This window comes from Saccostrea cucullata, unplaced genomic scaffold, assembly GCF_032062105.1.
Source record: "Saccostrea cucullata isolate Sc308-1 unplaced genomic scaffold, CSIRO_AGI_Scuc_v1 ctg22205, whole genome shotgun sequence".
NCBI lineage: Eukaryota > Metazoa > Mollusca > Bivalvia > Ostreida > Ostreidae > Saccostrea > Saccostrea cuccullata.
In genome coordinates this window covers 6182-25832 of record NW_026927211.1, presented here as the reverse complement: position 1 = coordinate 25832, position 19651 = coordinate 6182, and the positions used below count along the sequence as shown (strand labels likewise).

Here is a 19651-nt window from a genome sequence, read left to right as displayed (position 1 = left end):
ACATCCCCCCCCCCCCATTTTGTGGAGGAATGTCCCAATTCCGATAAGGTGCAGGCCATTTACAAGATATCATTAAAGAACAATTATAAACAATATATAATGAGCATTACGCCATAAGATGTACAATACAAGGTAATAACAGGATATTATACAGGATTATCTACAAGTCTTTTAAACGTTAAACTGTCCAAATCACAATCAAAATAGATCCACCTTTGAAGCTTCCCAACGGTCAGATCAACAGCAGCGCAGGCTCTTCCGGACTTCCTGCTCCCGGCGCTCTGCTCTTCCGGACTTCCTGGTTCCGGCGCCCTGTCATCGCACGGGTCCTCCCTGGACTCCAAAAAGCATAATTTACTCTTATAACAAAAGACCCCGCTCACTCAAGGAAGCGGAGAATGACGTAGCTGTTGACCGAACAAGATGCTGAAATTCCTCATAACCTTTTCGGCCAACACACCAAATTCCACCTGGCGGACCTCCGCCACCCTTCGGTAGACCACCCCGATTTGACCAGGGGTCATTTCACCCTAGCCAACTCCGAGGTGGGAACTGTCTGTCTCAATGAGCAGACGGTCAGTGGGAATCCGCCTTACTCCCTGGATTTGCCCCCAGGTGAAGTACTGGATCAATCCACTGACCCCATAAAACACAACCCGCCCTGTGTCCAACCATTCATCCACCTTTGAAGCTCCCCCAGTGAATGGCTGGAGGTACAATGGAACCCACAAGGGAGTGCGTGCCTGATCCAGCAGTTGCTGGCAATCTAGAAGCGGCTCCTGGCCCATTGGGTCAGAAGACGCCCCCCTAAGATGGAGTACCAAGGGGGTGAGGGGAGTTGCCAGCCGGCAAAATTCACCCAACACCCACCTCTGGTGACCCCAGTTAGACCCCTTAACGTAATCGAGGCCCACTTCCCCGATTACCCAACCGTTCTCCACACACCGGGCCACCAGCGACTCAATATTACCAGCTGTTACCCCTGCAACCTGGGTAGGATGAAAACCAACGGCCGTCACCCACCCGGGCTCTGGGGTAGTGTCCGTGGGTGGAGTCGAGCCATCCACATAGACGGCACACCCACCGACAACCTGTACAGGGACATCACAGGCGACTGGCAGGTGCGCAATCCCCTCTGTGAGAGCCGTCAAGGCCATCCTCACTGACATCCGTGTTGGATGCCAGTGAGCGTCAATGACCTTCACGGTCACTGGTTCTGGTACCCAGTCCCGGGAGCTGGGCGGACCTCACACTCGGACTCCCAGTCTTCCCTTGGGATAAGGGCGGGCTTAACTGGTAAGTCTTTACTCGCCTGCAGCCTCATCTAAATTAAAGATGTCGAAGGATGCGCGCACATCCAGACAGCCCATCTGCAAACAAACTGCTTGCTCCTGGAGCACTTGTCCTGGGAGCAGCACGTTGCGCGTTTTCCATGACCCGGTCACCCCACTGCTCTAGACTCTCCTCAGTCCCTTGATTCATGGAGTTAAACTCCACTTGCGACGCGGCCTGCGATGCATTCTTTCCGAACCGTTGCTCGAATCGAGATGCTATCTCCTGAAAAGTCATATGCTGCCCCGTGAGGAGAGCAGGTAGGGTGCTGGTCCCTCTACGGAGACACTCAGAGCCAATAGACTATTATCATCATCCCACCTATAATATCGAGCTAACATTCTAAATTTGGCATAGAACAGAAGTAGTATAAGGGGTCTGGTTGGGGGTTCAACTGAGTGCACTTTTGGGGCTGGGGGGGATAGGGGGTTCAACTGAGTGCAGCCCCTGTGGGGGATGGGGGGTTCAAGGGAGTGCAGATTAGGGGTCTGGGGGATAGGGAGGTCAACTCAGTACAGCCCTAACCCTAACCCTAGGGGGCTAAGGTGGGTTTCAATTCATTACATAGCCCGTAAATACAGGGTATTTCACACTGTGTTTACATTATACTATACGCTGCTACTACGATTTTGGCATCGACTCAAGAATGTGATAATGACGTCACTCATTCACAGTCATTTTCCGAAAACGGAAAAAAAAACAATAACACACAATATAAACAAGAACACAGATTTTTATTCAGAATTAAAATATATACAGAATTTTCCTCTTGTGGCTGGATTCTTCTTTATTTTTTCTCCTGGTCTGCTTCCCTTCCTAGATCACGAATCTCTTCCAGCACTTCTTTTAATCTCTGTATGATACTGATCATTTCTTCTAGGTCTGCTTCCCTTCCTAGATCTCTAATCTGTTTCTCTAACTGGTCCATCTCCCTATTTACATGGCGAATCATTTCCACCACTTCTTTCTCTAACTGGTCTATCTCCATTCCTAGATCACAAATCTTTCTCAGTGCTTCTCTCTTTTTATTTAGGAGAAGGCACATCAAACTTCTTTCATCTACATCTAAAAGATCCTGTGTTTCTGGTACGGTCTCCTTTGTATTTTCTTCTGCCATATTTTACCTGTGTCTATTTCCAAGTACTAACGAAGTGTGAACGTCAATGTCCAGCTCCGCTTTATATACCTATCTGTTGCATCATCTTTTTTATACCTGTTGCATCATCTTTTTTATACCTGTTGCATCATCTGTAAGGGCCGTGTGCAAAAAAAAAATAGGGTCGTGTGCAAAAAATAGGTTGGACTTACCTATGCATTGTGACGTCATCCACTGTATAAATACGGCTTTTCTCTGACTTTCGGCTCATTCTACAGTCAGAGCCAGCTCCCTCCGGGGGTATGGATTCTACTAGAGAAAAACAGTTACATGCTCAACGATTATTAAAATAGAAAAAAAGAGAAAGAGAATTAGATCGATTTCTTTATGAGAAAAGAGAGCAAGAGTTAAAGCTCCGGGAAAAAAATGCCAAACTATTACAGAGAAGAGCTCTACAAGAACGACAACGACAACTACGGGAGAGAGAATTAGACAGAATTATAACTCCACAGAGAGCCAGGGAATTAGAGCTCCGGGAAAAAAATGCTAAAATATTACAGAGAAGAGCTCAATTAGAACAACGACAATTACGAGAGAGAGAATTAGATCAAATTCTTGATGAAAATAAAGAGCGAGAATTAAAGCGTCGGAAAAGAAATGCCAGACTATTACAGAGAAGAGAACAACTAGAAAAACAAAGACAGCAACAGCAAAGGACTAGGGCACATGAGGGATCAAAATCACCTATTCATTCACCACCCAAACCCAAGGCCATATCCCAGTATTATCGAGTCACACTGAATGAAAGGAGCACTCTAGAAAATTTAAAGCTCAAGAGGATTTTTACACTGTGATTTTTAAGGAGTTTCCAGAGGAAGAAAACAGAGGATTTGTTCGGCGATTATTCACAAACATGTTACAAACTTTCAAATCGAAAATGCAGTGTAATCCTAACGATTACCTCCGCCTGAACATACGCCACAAATCTCTGGAATCAGAGATTTGGTACGAGTTTACTCAATGTAAATATTTTAACGAGGACGTCATTTTAGACAAGATTGAAGCCGTGCAACAATCCAGAAAGGAGTTCAAACTGGGCGACGGGGGCATGGAATTTGATTTGTTTCGGGTCAAGTATTCCGAGGGAAGTGGTGGCCAGAATACCAAACATCTACAAGTGAATAAGGAGAATTTCAAGAACAATAAAAGAGCCATCGTTCGGATCGTCAATCCCTGGGATAAATTTTGTTTGGCTAGAGCCATCGTCGTCACCCGATTACACAGTCAAAAACCCGAACATCCAGACCCCGAATGGGAAAAACAATGGCGACGTATGCGGAAGGGAGATAAGGAATCCTTAGACCAGAAGAACCAAGCCATAGCCCTCATGGAACAGGCCGAGTGTGATATCAATCAAGCTTGTGGATCTGCAGAGTGGACGAAGCTACAACAGGTATTAGCTCCTCAGTATCGACTGAAAATATTTCAGTTCAAGTCTACTTCGACTAAACCCACCTTAGAGTGCATCTTCAAAGGTTGGGGAGATGGAACTTGTTTGAACATATTGTTAGACGACCATCATTACGATGCCATCATATCCATGCCGGGAGTAACGGGGAACCAATATTACTGTGATCATTGCGACGTGGGGTACAGTCATGTCAAAGAACATCGGTCCAAGTGCCCTCATCGCTGTAAAAATTGTTCAGGCCACCCTAAATGTCCCGATGAAGGGATCAAGATTCGATGCCGGGAATGCCAGGGAATGTTTAAGAACAGGACCTGCTACGAAAATCATTTAAGACCCCATAGTAAGAAAACCACCACTACTGTCTGCAATTTAATGGGGCTATGCGAGAAGTGTCAGTCCTGGATACCTAAGAAATTATTCCCTCATCACAAGTGCGGAGAACAGAAACAATGTAAGATCTGTAAGAAAATCGTCGATGCCGATCATCAGTGCTACGTACAACAGAAGCCCCAGAAGAAGAAGAAGGGGAAAGGGACCTTACAGTTTTACATCTATTTCGATTTCGAATGCACTCAGGAAACCGGCATTCACATCCCTAATCTGTGTGTGGCACACCGCGTCTGTCAACATTGCAGTCACTTACCCATAGACCAACCCTGTCCTCATTGTCAACACATGGGACCCCGTCAGCACCTATTTCAAGGACCAGACACCTTAAAGAAGTTCATGGACTGGTTATTACAACCCACTACAGGTACTAAGAATTCCACTTTAGTACACGACGAGGCCATCATCATCGCCCATAACTTCAAAGGCTACGACGGACAATTCATTTTGAATCACCTGGTGCATTCCTCTTGCCTGAAACCTAACGTCATCATGAACGGCAGTAAGATCTTGTACATGGAAATATGCGGACTGAAATTCATCGACTCGTATAATTTCTTACCGTTTGCTTTGGCCAAGATGCCCTCGGCTTTCGGATTCGACGAATTGAAGAAAGGATATTTCCCCCACTTTTTTAATACGGAACAAAACCAGAATTACGTGGGACCTTATCCACCGGCAGCTTTCTACAATCCGGACGAAATGTCTATCAGTGGACGACAGGCTTTTTTTGAATGGTACGAACAACAGAGGGGAAAAGTATTTGATTTCCAGAAAGAGTTTGTAGGGTATTGTATCTCAGACGTCGACATTTTACGACGATGCTGTGCACAATTTAGAAGCACCCTCAAGAGTTTGGTCAACGTGGATCCTTTCCAGGAATCCATCACTTTTCCCAGTGCTGCTAGTTTAGCCTACCGTCGAAATTTCATGCCTAAAGACACCATTGCCATCATTCCGAACCTCGGGTATGAACCGGCACGACAATATTCGATCAAAGCCTGTCGGTGGCTCACCTGGATGAGTCAACAGAGTGGATGTCACATACAACATGCCAGAAACGGAGGCGAAGTCCAGATCGGAAATTATACCGTCGACGGATACCAGGAAGCGACTCGCACCGTCTACGAATTTTACGGGTGCTATTGGCACGGATGCCCCACTTGCTATCCCAGTCTACAGACCGAAACTCATCCTCACCGGACCCAATTTACTTAGCAGGAATTACACGAGGAAACCCTCAGAAGGACTGCGGATTTGGAGGACATGGGGTGCACCGTCTGTAGTATCTGGGAGCACGATTTCGATCAGCAAGTGCAAAAAGATGAGAGTTTACAACATTTTGTACGAGATCTGGACATTCCCGATCCTTTGAACCCTCGAGAAGCCCTGTACGGAGGGCGGACCAATGCCACTAAATTATATTGTGAGGAAGGGGACATGAGATACGTGGACGTCTGTTCCCTATACCCTTACGTGTTGAAACACAGACCATTTCCCCTAGGGCATCCCGAGATCATCACAGACGAGTTCCAGGACGTGAGAAGTTATTTCGGTCTCATTCACTGTCGGGTCTTACCTCCCCGAGGCCTCTATCACCCCGTATTACCTTATCGGACGGGAGGCAAGTTATTATTTCCCTTATGTCGCACGTGTGCCGAAATACAGGACTCTACTTCTCAAGGTCGATGTCGTCACACCGACATGGAACGTAGTCTCACAGGTACTTGGGTGACGACCGAATTACATAAAGCCCTGGACATGGGGTATACCTTAGAGCGAATTTACGAAATGTGCCATTTTAAACAAAGCAGTCAAGAGTTATTTAAAGACTACATCAATACCTTCCTCAAGATCAAACAGGAAGCTTCCGGATTTCCCCCCGACTGTAAGACCTCAGAACAAGAACAAGATTACATTCGACTAGTGTTATACAAAGAAGGATTCATGATGGACATTCTCAGTATCGAGAAGAATCCAGTGAGAAGAACCATTGCTAAACTCTTTTTAAATTGTCTGTGGGGAAAATTTGCTCAACGCTTGTTATTACCCAAAACCAGATACTTGGACGAAGAAGAGGAATTACAGCAACTCTTACAAGATTCGACTCTCGACATCAAGGGCATGCAACTCTTAGACAATAAAGAGGATTCCAATGAAGACAAGATGTTAGTGAATTATCAAGACAAACAGGAATTCGTCGAAGAATGTCCCTTTGGAAACGTGGTCCTGGCTTGTTTTACCACCGCGCATGCCCGCTTACACCTCTACGAGACTTTACAACCTTTAGGAGAACGGGGCCTTTATTTCGATACGGACAGTATCATTTACCAACATATGGAAGGAGCTTTTAATCCTGCCTTGGGCAATAGTTTAGGAGAATGGACCGACGAATTAGACGGGGATCACATTACCAAATTCATGTCGGCAGGTCCTAAAAATTATGGTTACCGGACGGCCAAAGGAACCGAGGTTCATAAAGTCAAAGGAATCACTCTCAACCATCGAACCTCCCAGATCGTGTCCCTAAACACTTAAGATCAAATGCTCAAAGGAGAAATAGAGGAAGTCACAGTCCCTTATCCCAAAAAAATCCAGAGGACCCGTGATCATAAACTCGTGACCAAACCTTTTGAGAAAAAGTATAGAATTGTGTATGATAAGAGACAAATTGTAGAGAATTATAACACTTTACCTTATGGTTATTGATATGTTGATATGTTTGACTTTTTTAATAAAAAAAAATTGAATTGTTTTTTATGTGTTTTTTTTTCTTTTTCTCTATAAAAAGGGGGCAATACAAATCAAAAGTTCAAATGAAAAATTGCCAGATCAACCCATGCGTTATCCCCAGTATGCTCGCCTCTCAAAGAGAGAAGCTACTTTTGAGCAGGGATGGCCAGAACCTCTCTTAGGAAAAATACCAGACCTAGCTCGAGCCGGGCTTTACTACAGGGGAGTGAAAGATAACGCTACCTGTTTTCATTGTGGATTTACTTTTAGTAATTGGGATCCCGAGGACGATCCTTGTGTAGAACATGCTTATTGGAACCCCAATTGTCCTTACATCAATCTGTATAAAGGACGAGGGTGGTGATGAATGTGTTCATTGCGGGTTTAGATCAGCAGGGATATAAACCTTTACCTGAGATTAAACCTCTACTGAACCCAGAACCAGACGTTCGAGGAAAATGTCACATTTGTTTAGACGAGGAATTACAAATCGTTTTTCTACCTTGCGGACACGTGTGTTGCTGTGCTTTGTGTGCTCCTTCCTTTCAGTTTTGCCCCATCTGTCGAGCCGAGATTCAACAGTCCAAACGCATATTTCTGTGTTAACTATAAATAGGACCCTGAATCCAACTTTTCTTTCATTGATCAACATGTATTCCGAGGAGACACCCCTCCCCTCTTTTCAATTGAAACACGAATTTACCATGGTGGTTGCAGGACCCTCGAAATCGGGCAAAACAGAATTCGTCAAGTCATTAGTGAACAATATAGACTGGATCACCCCCAGGCCCGAAAAAATCGTCTGGTGTTATCGGGAATGGCAACCCGCTTACACTTCTTTAAAAGATAAAGTATCTTTCATCCGAAATATTCCAGAAGACGACGAGAAATTAGTAGCCAATTTGAGTGTGCCCCATTTACTCATTTTTGACGACATGATGGGAGGAAAAGCCATCGAATCGATTGTGGATTGGTTTACCCGCAAAGCGCATCATCGGAATACCAGTGTGATTTACATCACTCAGAATTTATTTGATCGAGCTGCCTCTCATCGCACCATTAGTTTGAATGCTCATTATTTAGTCTTATTCAAAAATCCCAGAGACAAATCTCAGATCAGTGTATTGAGTCGTCAGCTAGCTTTGCCTCATTTGATGTCTGCTTATCAAGAAGCCACCCAGGTACCTCACGGATATCTTCTCGTTGATTTGAGTTCCCAGACCCCAGACGAATACCGATTGAGAAGTCGAATGTTTGAAATGTTGACTGTACACATGCCTCAAGAGTATAAATAAAAGTGTTTCACACTCTTCTGAGTCATTGTTCATTTCACTCTCATCATGGCTCCATCAGCCAAGAGTAAATTAGTGAGAACCTTACGACGTTTACAGCGGGAACGAGATCCCGCCAAGCGAGCCCATTTAATCGAATTAGGGCGTAAAGCCTTATTGAATTGGTTTGCCATGGGAGCTCGCAATTTAATGAAAGGGGTCTTACCTATCAATAAACTGACTCAAAAGTTTATCGATCATCATCGTCAATATTTAAAGATCATTGCCGATCAATCGGCTAGTGATGAAGACAGGAAAACGGCTATTTTAAAACGCGGAGGAGCTGGATTTCTAGGTGGAGTCATCATTCGTCATTTATTCAAATGGAATAGTCCTAAAAAACGACGGGTTCGTCGTTTAAAGAGTGTAGTGGTAAGAGTCGATAATAAGAAACAAAGAGTGTTTCCAGATTGGATGGTCCGTGTCGGAGGAGCAGCTCAAAAGAGCAGAAAAAAGAAGAAGAAAAGCCCCTCCCAAGAAGAGAAAAGCCCCTCCTAAGAAGAAAAAAGCCCCACCCAAGAAAAAAGCCCCACCCAAGAAAACAGCAGCGGCAAAAAGGCGAAAATCCACCACTCCTCAAACTCTAGCTCAACGTAAAGCCATGCCCGAAAGTCTAAAAAACGAAATCAATCAGTATTTTAAGGAACAAAGACAACAGACCATAGGAGAGTTACTCAAGAAACAAGCAGAACTGAGAATGGATCGTGCTATGGGACCCATAGGCAGTCAAAGAGCCAGCGATTTAGAAGTGTTTCCTCGAGTGAATGTGGGCATTACCTCCTCCTCCTCCTCCCCTGGAATTAAAGTCCCCGTTCATTCCCCTAAAATCACACGTTTTCAACCCTTGACACCCTCCACCCCTCAACTTCCTAAAGGTCTGAGATATAAATGCCGATATTGTGGAAAAATTTATGTCAGGGAGAAAACGAGAGATAAACACGAGAGCGACAAACACGGAGGGTATGCCCCTCCTTAAGAGAGAGAGAGAGAGACACTATAAAAGGGAGTGACATGAGAGACTTCTCTTCATTGTTTTCAAAGATGGCCAAGAAGAAAAAGGGATGTTGTACGCGATTAAGAGCGCATGCCCCTCTTTTAAGAGTGTTATCGGACCCTCACTATTCCTCGTCCTTAAAAACCGGGATTTTAAAACATTGTTCTGGAGATTGTATTCTGAAAATTTGTGAGATCGTCTACAACCTATTAAAAGGGGTGTTACCTCTCAATTCGGCTCAGAAACGAAAACTAGCTCCAAAGAAACACATCTTAAGGAGACTGGTCCAACCTCAATCTGTCCAGAAAAGAAGAACTTTATTAGTACAACAAAAAGGAGGAAGTCTTTTACCCCTTTTAATCTCAGCAGCACCTTTACTGTTGGATACCGGACATTCTATCTATAAAGCCATTAAAAAGAAGAGGAACAAGAGGAAATGAGTCGTAAAATGGTGTTAGTGCCTGAAGTTCTGTTGAATGAACTCAAAGGAAAACTCCCCAAACCTCCGGAATTTCAATCTACTCTGAGTATAGGTCAAGAATTGGACCAGATTACCAGACGTGAAGATTTAACCCCAGAAGAAAAAGTGGCTTTATACGGTCAAGAACTTCATCGGTATAGGAATTATTTACAACAAGCGAGAGAGCCAGGGAAAAAATCCCCTGCCCCCGTAGCTCCAGCAGCAGTAGCAGCTCCAGCTCCAGCAGCAGCAGCAGCAGCAGCCCCAGCTCCCGCAGTAGCAGTTCCACCAGCAGCACCAGTTCCAGAGCCCGAGATCGATCAACAAATCATTCAAAGTGTGAATAAACCCATGCAAAGAAAAGCTTAATTATTATTAAATCATTTAAAGAAAAGTAAAGTATTGACTTAGGACAAAGACGGAGAAATCAGCTATCGAGATCAAAAAGTACCCGATTCTAACATTGTGGATTTAATGGCTGATAGCATGAGATCTAAACCTCTCAAAAATCATCCGGTGCCTAAAGGATTAGATGAATTTGCTCAAGCTTTAAAAGAGACCCGTACTCCCATGGTTTACTTGCAAAATCAAAACCTTATAAAAGCCATGCAGAAACCACCAAAAATCAGTACACCTAAAGGGGCTTTGAGTGACGAGGACGAAGAAGAAGAGAGCGGATTTCATGATGCTTCTTCTTCTTTTTTGACTCCTATTAGTCGACCTGTAGAGGCAAGATCAAGGGTGTTAAAAAAATTCACACCTAAATATAGTCCCTATCGAGCCCAAAAGCAATTAAAAGCCCAAGAAGAAGCCAAGAAGAAGAAATTAGAACAAATCGAGGAAAATTGGCTATCATTGCCTAAGAAATGAAGAAGAAGAAGAAGGAAGTGGGAGACATTTTAAAAGAGATTTATTACGATCCCAAGAGAGGGTATGGAGGCATACAGACTTTGTATCGTCAGGTCAAAAGTCTGGGACATAAGATTTCCTTAAACACCATACGAGAATGGTTAAAAGAGCAAGATACCTATACCTTACATAAACCCATTCATCGAAAATTCCGGAGACAACAGACCAGAGTGACGGATATAGACGAACAATGGCAATTAGATTTAGCCGATGTGTCCAGTTTAAAGAAACATAATGACGGCTATACGTTTTTATTGTGTGCCATTGACGTCTTATCTAAATATGCTTGGGTGGTGCCTTTAAAACAGAAAACGGGAAAAGAAATGATTCGAGGATTACAAGAGATTTTCCGACAAGACGGTCGACGTCCCGTCCGCATTCAATCGGATCAAGGCAAAGAATTTACCAATCGAGAATTCTTACAGGCTTTTAAATCCATTCATTTCTTTACCACTCGCAATACGGACACCAAAGCCAGTATCGTGGAACGATTTCAGAGAACCCTCAAAGCACGCATGTGGCGGTATTTCACTCGGAATAAAACCAGACGGTATTTAGAGGTCTTACCGGATTTAGTGTATGCTTACAATCATACGTATCATCGCAGTATCCAAAGAGCTCCAGCTCAAGTGAAGCCCTCGAATGTGTTAAAAGTCTGGAAAACTTTATACGGGGAAGAATCATCATCTAAACCAAAACCCCCCAAGTTTAAAACAGGAGATAAAGTGCGCATCAGTAAAGCCAAACGCACTTTTGAAAAAGGATATTTACCGAACTGGACCACGGAAATATTTACCATTGCTCAACGAGTCCCCGGTCGGTATCCTTACGTGTATCGAGTACAAGATTACAACCAGGAGGAATTAGAAGGGACTTTTTACGAGAAAGAATTACAACAGATCATTAAAAAAGACGACGTGTACGAAGTGGAGGAAATCTTGGGGTATAAAAAGCGACGAGTCGGGAAAAAAATCATTCAAGAAGTCAAAGTCCGGTGGAAAGGATATCCCCCTAGTTTCGATTCATGGATTCCCCAAACGGATCTCATCCAGTAACACCTCATTGGAAATTTTGTGGAGAGAATATTCCTCGAGAAGAAATTGTGTATTTTGCACAATTATTCATCTGTATTTCCCTCATCATCACCAGTGTGGTCATGTTAGCTTTACACGATTCTAATCGAGAATATTGGATGGTCTGTGTGAGTTCTTCGGTGGGTTACATCATGCCTAGTCCTACCATGATGCATCAAACCCCTACGGTCAAGAAGACGAATTCACCCAGTTAATCCCGGAATCTAAAAATAGATACACCCCTCTATATAAAAATGAGACATCAAACCAACAGATCATTTCTGATCTGAGTGAGGGACAGAGCACACATCATGGAATTTTTAAGCTCAGAGTATCGTTGGAAAATAGTAGAACCTGAAGGGACTACTCACAAAGGAGAATGGATGAAAAACAAAGAGACATGTATTCAAGATTTCTTTGATCAAAATCCAGGACAAACAGGTCTCAATGAAATCTACCTGTATAAGAGATTCAAGTTACCGGACCGCAAAAGAAGCAAACACATGGTCTTATTAGGACCCAGATCACCTAAATATGGAGAATTCAAATGGAAAGTCAATTATGTCTTGGCTCACCGAACACAGGGACCCGAGAAGACTTGGATTCATGGAAAATGGATGGAAAAAGCTGGAGATTGTATAAAAGACTATTTGAAAGAAGTGGTCCTAAAAGGATACGATATCATGGACTGTGCTTGTGAAACAGACTATTTGTACATGAGGAGATTGTTTCCCATACAAAAAGAACTGAACAAAGTTTTGAATGTTTGTTATTATGATGTTCATAACTAAAAAAAAAAAACAATTTACACTTTTTATTGTTCAAAAGGAAACATTCTTGGGGTATTTCATACACTGTCCAAATTTTCCTTGAGTGTTAAATTCCCAGCAGGAAAGACATTTCTCAATCTTTCTATTTCTTTTCATGATTGGCCCAAGGACAGGTGTGTGTATAAGAGATTTCAGTTCTAAAGACCGGACCGCAAAAATAAGCAAAACATGGTCTTATTAGGACCCAGATTGCCCACAGTGAAGTAAAGCGGGATATACCCTAGGTTTGTAAGGAAAGATGGAAAATGATAGGTATATAAACCGGAGCTGGGAGTACCCTGCACTCATTGTACCCATCATGATTTTTGTGTGGAGAATTATTTGCAATGTTTGTCATTACTGTGATCAGGATCAAAAAGAATTCACAGTTATAACCCGTGTCCCGGATGGCGTTGGAAATGAAATGCCATTTCCACACGGGTTTAAGGATGATGAGCCTTCTTTAGAGACTTGTGGTTGTATGGGAAAAGGAATGGAACAAACTTGGAAAAAGCCAGAATGTATGATGTATAAAAGACTATTTGAAAAAGTGACCTGCTAAAATTGTCCCTTATGGATATGAAGGACAATAAAATCATTTTTGACTTGAATGTGAAAAATAAAAAAAAAATAGATGAAAGGTTTTATCAAAAGGTATATCACAAACCCTCTCTCATTCTGAAAAAGGACACTGATCAAGTCAGACGTGTTTTTGTTTCCCAAAGATGCAGTATTGTTGGTATTGTGAGAGTCCCATTAGTCAGTGAATGTACAGTGTATCCGGATGCTTCATATCCGGAATTTTTCATCGGAACAAAATTTTAAAATGTTATTCTTTCTTGTTTAACTGGTGATTCAGATATCCGGATGCTTCACATATCCGGACAAATTGACTTTTCTTTGAAAATCATCCAGGCATTCCCTGGACAATGTGTGGTTGGAAAAAAGAGTGAAAATCCCCTATCCTCTAACAGGATTAGAGTGAGGGTGAAAATCAACCAACATTATCAAATTCAAGAAATCTGAACCCATCAAGTTTTGTTCATGGTAATGTTTGTTATTATGATACGTTATTGTTCTTGTTGTTGTTGTTGTTGTTAGTGATTGAGGGCCGATCATCAGAATAAGAAAAGAAAAAAGTGTAAATCATTGAATAAATTTTTGAATTTTAAAACAAAAGTGTTGTTATAAATACAAAGGTCCTAAGGTCTAGGGTCTCAGTCTTAGATTGAACATGGCCGAGAGCAGTGGGTTTTACATGACTTTACCCAGTGATGGGTCCATGACCTCTTTTCCTAGCAATACGACCGCTCAATTTAAAACCTTATTACCTCAATCCTTAGATTTAACGGACGGTCAATGGGAAGTGGCTTTGACGGAAATGATCTATCCTTGTAGTATCGAAAATATCAGTGAAGAAGAAGCTTATCTGGACATATGTATGGTGGAAAAAATTCCCCCTTTTTTAAAAAACATTTCCCCGGGGGAGAAATTGGATCTGGAGGACCCGGATAAGTATCAATGGGGTAGATTTCAACTCTTGAAAAGTGCTCCCATCACCTTTGCCGATACTCAATTGTTAGTGGAATGGAGACAAGCGTATTGGTTGAATGGAACTTATGATCCCACAGAGAAATTAAATTTGTATCGCCTCAAATTTAGACCTGGACCTTATACCAACCCAACAGCTCTCCTAGCCGAAATCAATGAAGGTTTAGAACGGTGTCTGAAAAACATCTGGAAAAAATATCAGACCTGGACAGGCCCCAAGACCAGGAATCCAAGAAGTGCGGTCATGATTGCCGGAGATGATCTGACTTTATCAGCCCCTTTAAGGAAAATTCTACAAGACCTGAAAGCCGAAGAAGAAGATCCCCCTAAAACCGAGATGAGATTTACCTATCGGGACAATTTCGATCGAGTGAATTATGTCACTCATTTACGTCAAATTCCCATCTTTATCAGGTTTCCTTTAAGTCTGGCTTATAAATTAGGCTACCACGGTCGCAAATTGGTGCCCAAAAATTGGACAGAAAATACCACCAAATGGATCAACATCAGTTACATGGCTCCGGACACGGTCGATTTATACCGGAATTTAAAATCCATGTATGTGTATTGCGATCTGATTCAACCCCAGACCGTAGGCTCCAATGCCTTGAAACTCTTAAGAGTGGTGCCTTGTCATTTTGAGGACAAAGAAAAACAATGTAAATGGGAACCCATTCGAGCGGAATATGTCCCTTTGAATAAAAAACATTTCGATACCATTGAGATTCACATCATGACTCCTTTAGGACAGCCCATGCCTTTTTTAAGTGGCAAATCTATCGTGAAACTTCATTTCAGAAAAGTCTACTGAGATGAATGTACCGTTGTTGTGTTCCATCTTATTGGGGGTGATGGCTTGCCTGGTCTGCTGTCTGTATTGTATTCAACCCTAAAAAAGGGGTATAAAAGGAAGTCCCCCGAGGACAGAAAGGTCAGTTTCATACGAGTCATGAACCATGCAGTATCATTCAGGATTACTGAGACAGACAGGACACGGTTGGACTTATCATAAAGGTTTATTACGTCAAAAAGGACACGGAATAGCCGGTTCCATCATCTCTGGATTGGTGGGAGCCCTTCCCTTGGATAATCTATCCCCCGGACTTCCTGCTGCAGGATTACTCAAATTGGGTAGGGTTTAAAAAATCACATGAAACCTCAAAAAGGAGGTAATTTTTTAAACTTCATCTCGGGAGCGGTTCCTAACTTACCCCTAGGTTTGACTCTCAAAGACGCGGCCCAATTAGGCATGGGGAGACAAAAAGGTCGAGGATTTGTCAAAGATTTACTCCAACATGGGAAACAACAAGCCATCATGGCCGGAGTGAAGATAGGCAGAGATGTAATGAGAAAAAGAAAAAACATCCGAAATGCTGTGTTAACCCACGGACTCACTGCGGCCAAAAATACAGGCTTATTTGCTCTCAATCGAGGCACTTCTTTACCCTTTAGAAAAAAGAAGAAAGGGCAAACAGGGAAAGGACGAAGAAGAAGAAGAACAAGAAGAAAGCAGATAGGGAGAGGAAGAGTCCTGTTAGCCCGAGGAGGTCCTAAGAGAAAAAAGAAAAAACAAGGAGGAGGAAGGGCCAAGAAAAAAAGGAGCTTAGATGTGTTTGACTGAGAGAGTATAAATAGGACCCTCGAATCTCAAAGACCTTCATTTGTGAAAACTGAATCCTAGTAGACACATCATGTTACAACCCGATTCCTGTGCCTGTGGGATGAACAATTTAGAATTGTTCCAAGTCCCTCCCACCAACATTGCTTTAGAAGAGTCGAAATGGGAAGAATATTACCCTATTTCCAGTACTTTAGATTCCGACACGGCTCCCATCGAATTTGAAATTAAAGGACAAGGAGACCAATATCTGGATTTATCTCAAACTTATCTTCAAATGGTGTGTCAATTTACTCAAAATGATGGAAGTGCTCTGGCTGGAGATCCGGCTAAAATAGCTCCGGTGAATAATATCTTACATTCCATGTTTACGGAAATCGATGTCAGTCTGAATGGAAAAATCATCACTCCCGGAACGGATACTTATCCTTACAAAGCGTATCTGGAGAAATTACTCTCTTACCAACCCAGAACTTTAAACACACAGATGAAAGCCTGTAGTCTATGGGAAAAAGATACGGCAGGACATATGGACGAAGTGGGATTAGAGGCTCTGACAGTTTCCGGCGCAGCTGCTAGCAGGACCTTTGCTAAAAACCAAGATGATAGTGTGACCATTAGCAAACCCATCCTCACAGAGTACCCGGACGATTCTAAAAACGAAGGATTCCGAAAAAGAAACCAAGCTATTGCTGGGAGTAAGAAAATCACTTTGTTGGATCGTTTACATCTGGATTTGTTTCAACAAGATCGATTTCTGCCTAATGGAGTGGACGTCCGTTTGAGATTTAATCGAGCTAGACCTGCTTTCTACATGATGACCGCTCAAGCCAATACGGGAAAAGTGAAAATATTAAGTATGGTCTTGTGGGTGAGAAAAGTCAAACCTGCCCCTACTTTGATGAATCAGATCAATCAAAATCTGAATACTCACAGAGCCAAATATCCCTTGAGAAGAGTGGAAGTGAAAACCTTTACCATCCCCACAGGAACTCAGTCTAAGATTACGGATCATCTGTTTCAAGGTCAGATGCCTAAACGTCTCATTTTAGGCTTTGTGGAGAATGCGGCCTTTAACGGAGATAAAACTAAAAATCCCTTTCATTTCCAAAACTTTGGGATCAAGAAATTAGATGTCAGTATCAACGGAGAGACCATGAGTACTCGTTGTTTTGAACCTAATTTCAACGACGATTTATATCTGAGATCTTATCTCAGTCTGTATCAAGCTCTGGGAAAATTAGGAGAAGATTGGGCTCCAGACATTACCCTAGAAGAGTATAAAAGCGGCTACACTCTATGGGGATGGGATTTCACTAAAGATCAAGAAGCGCAATCGGATAAATTCCATCTCATAGAAACAGGAAATCTGAGAGTAGAAGTGCAGTTTACCGGCAATATGGCCACTACCTTAAATTGTGTGGTGTATGCAGAATTCGATAACGTCTTAGACATTAACAAACAGAGAGAAGTGGCTATTGATTACTAAAAAATGGATACGGGACAATTGAGAGAAGTCTTATCCAGAGAATTCAAGAGTTCTTTTGGAGGTGTGTATCCTGTAGATTTATTACCGGATCAATTAAGACCTGGAGAAAAAGCTGTGGTGGTCAATACGGATCCTCAAGATCGACCTGGAGAACATTGGGTGTGTCTGTATGTGAGCAATCCCGTGGTGGAATATTTCGATTCTTATGGATTTCCTCCCTTACAAAAAGAAATTCAAGACTTTATCCAGCGTCATGCTCAGCAATGGATTTATAATCCGTATCGCTATCAAGACTGGAATACCGATGTGTGTGGACAATATTGCGTGTATTATTTACATCAAAGAGACAAGAAAAGAAAGAAAGCCGACGAATGGTTATTCCCCTTTGACCAGAGTACGGCTTTACAAAGGGACAGATACGTGGCGAATTGGTTTCAAAACACTTATCATAAATTACCTACGGGTCATGGACAAAAGTGTCAATGTTTTTATCAAAATGTATTGTAAATAAGTTGTTTGTTGTTACAAATAAAGAATGAAAAAAAAAATCAAAATCGGTGTTCTTTGTCTTGTGTTATTGTTTTCAGTAAAAAATCCAGTTTGAACTGGTTAGGCTAGACTGTCTAGACTGTGAATGAAATCGTGACGTCATAATAACATTCTTGAGTCGCTGCCAAGTATTACACGTAGGTCTATCGTATATTTTTTGCACACGGCGCCAGTATTACCTGTGTAGTCAGCATAAAAAACGTAGGTCTATCGTATATGTTTTTGCACACGGCGCCAGTATTACCTGTGTAGTCAGCATAAAAAACGTAGGTCTATCGTTATATTTTTTGCACACCACCCTTATCTTTTCAAGGTGTTGGGTATAAAAACAAACGGTGTTAAAGAAAATCCTCATCAGTTGGGGCCAGTTGAGTAAACGACAGTTTGGCAAGCGAATTCCTAGAATATTAGAAGAAGAAGACGACGACATGGAGATGGAGATGGAGATGGACAAAGATAAATTTACCTTATTAGAAAAGAGAATGACGGAACCTATGGGGGATCACGAAGCTCCTCAACAAAGAAGAATGGAGTTGAAAACCCTGGATCCGGAACCTAGGAATGAATATTTACCCCTGCATGAGCCTGTGAAGGATCCTAAATTTCCAGACAGATGTTACAGGATAGCCATTAATTGGACTTTCATCATTAAAGAGCCCAAAGAAGAAGAAGATATAGACATGTTTCTGAGCAACGAAGATGATTTTGGTTACCAGTATTTGATTATTCAAAAGGAAAGACATCCCTGGACAGGAGAAGTACATCAAATCAGGGGATTCATTCAAATGAAAAGACCAGTAGGAGGACTGCATATGTATAAACTTCATTGTACTGCCAATTTTGCTATGTCTCACAGTACCCCAGAATTGGAAAGTATGTTTTACAAGCTCGGAGGTGACTATGAAGAATATGGTGTTCTGACACCGGAGGAGAGACATAAAGAATTGGAGCCCAGAGATTGGATCATAGGAGCCTGGAAGAAACCTGAAGCTATTGCAGCTAGAGAAGATATGAAGAAAAAGTTCTTAAAGAATGGAAGCTACTCAAGATGTGAATAAAAAAGATTGAACTGTTTTTTTATATTGTTGTTGTTCTATAAAAACAAGGGTCTTTTAAAACATAGAGTCATTTTACATCATGAGTCTCCAGGAGATACAAGGTGATTTACTCAACTGTGAGGTAGAAGCTATTGTTCATCAATGTAATTGTTTAACTGTAAAAGCTCATGGATTGAGTCAAAGTATTGCAGAGAAATTCCCACAAGCCAATCTCTATGCCACCCGCAGACCTCTAGGGACTAGAAATTTAGCTGTAGAAGAAGATAGAGGAATTCCAGGCACTATTAAGGTGTTTCCCTCACAAACCCCTGTGGTCATTTGTTTACTAAATGGGATTATGGAAAAGCAAGTCACAGACCTAAAAGAATTTCCACTTATCAGGATACAGCATAAAATAGAGAGCAATGGTTTCAAACTTGTTTACAAGAAATGGGGGAAAGTTTACCTTACCAGACTTATGCTTTTCCTTACAAGATTGCCTGTGGACTAGCCAAAGGAAACTGGACTCATTATAGACATTATATTGAACAATTTGCACACACTTTTGACAAACAGGTGTACATTCTTCATCCACATTAAGTGTATGTGTATGTATGTATGTGTTGTTATATATTGTTTGATGAAAAAAAATAAAAAATATAAAAATGTGTTTTATGTGAATTTATTTTTTTAAAAAGGGAATTTCCTATTGATTATCATTATTATTAAAAAAGTTTTAAAAAGTTAAAAAAAAAAAAAGTTTATAAGTTTTAAAAAAAAAAAAATAAAGTTATAGAAAATTTTAAAAAGTG

General features: G+C 41.8%; 4 protein-coding genes across 4 annotated transcripts; 3 read left to right on the top strand and 1 right to left on the bottom strand.

Annotated features, from left to right (window-relative positions):
• Positions 1–266: 266 nt before the first annotated feature.
• LOC134273732 (uncharacterized metal-dependent hydrolase BU355-like) lies at positions 267–1157 on the bottom strand. The gene has a single exon (XM_062755942.1). The coding sequence runs from the start codon at positions 1155–1157 to the stop codon at positions 531–533; it is 627 nt and encodes a 208-aa protein (XP_062611926.1). The 3' UTR covers positions 267–530.
• Positions 1158–5552: 4395 nt separating this feature from the next.
• Positions 5553–6824, top strand: LOC134273736 (uncharacterized). Its single transcript, XM_062755945.1, has one exon. The coding sequence runs from the start codon at positions 5553–5555 to the stop codon at positions 6822–6824; it is 1272 nt and encodes a 423-aa protein (XP_062611929.1).
• A 3846-nt stretch (positions 6825–10670) lies between these two features.
• On the top strand, positions 10671–11768 carry LOC134273735 (uncharacterized). Its single transcript, XM_062755944.1, has one exon. It carries the CDS (start codon positions 10671–10673, stop codon positions 11766–11768), a length of 1098 nt encoding a protein of 365 aa, XP_062611928.1.
• Positions 11769–15837: 4069 nt separating this feature from the next.
• Positions 15838–17253, top strand: LOC134273734 (uncharacterized protein F54H12.2-like). Its single transcript, XM_062755943.1, has one exon. It carries the CDS (start codon positions 15838–15840, stop codon positions 17251–17253), a length of 1416 nt encoding a protein of 471 aa, XP_062611927.1.
• The last annotated feature ends 2398 nt before the right edge of the window (positions 17254–19651 follow it).

Coding starts and splice junctions, on each gene's coding strand:
- LOC134273732 (XM_062755942.1), bottom strand. CDS start 1,157: ATGGCCTTGACGGCTCTCACAGAGGGGATTGCGCACCTGCCAGTCGCC.
- LOC134273736 (XM_062755945.1), top strand. CDS start 5,553: ATGGGGTGCACCGTCTGTAGTATCTGGGAGCACGATTTCGATCAGCAA.
- LOC134273735 (XM_062755944.1), top strand. CDS start 10,671: ATGAAGAAGAAGAAGAAGGAAGTGGGAGACATTTTAAAAGAGATTTAT.
- LOC134273734 (XM_062755943.1), top strand. CDS start 15,838: ATGTTACAACCCGATTCCTGTGCCTGTGGGATGAACAATTTAGAATTG.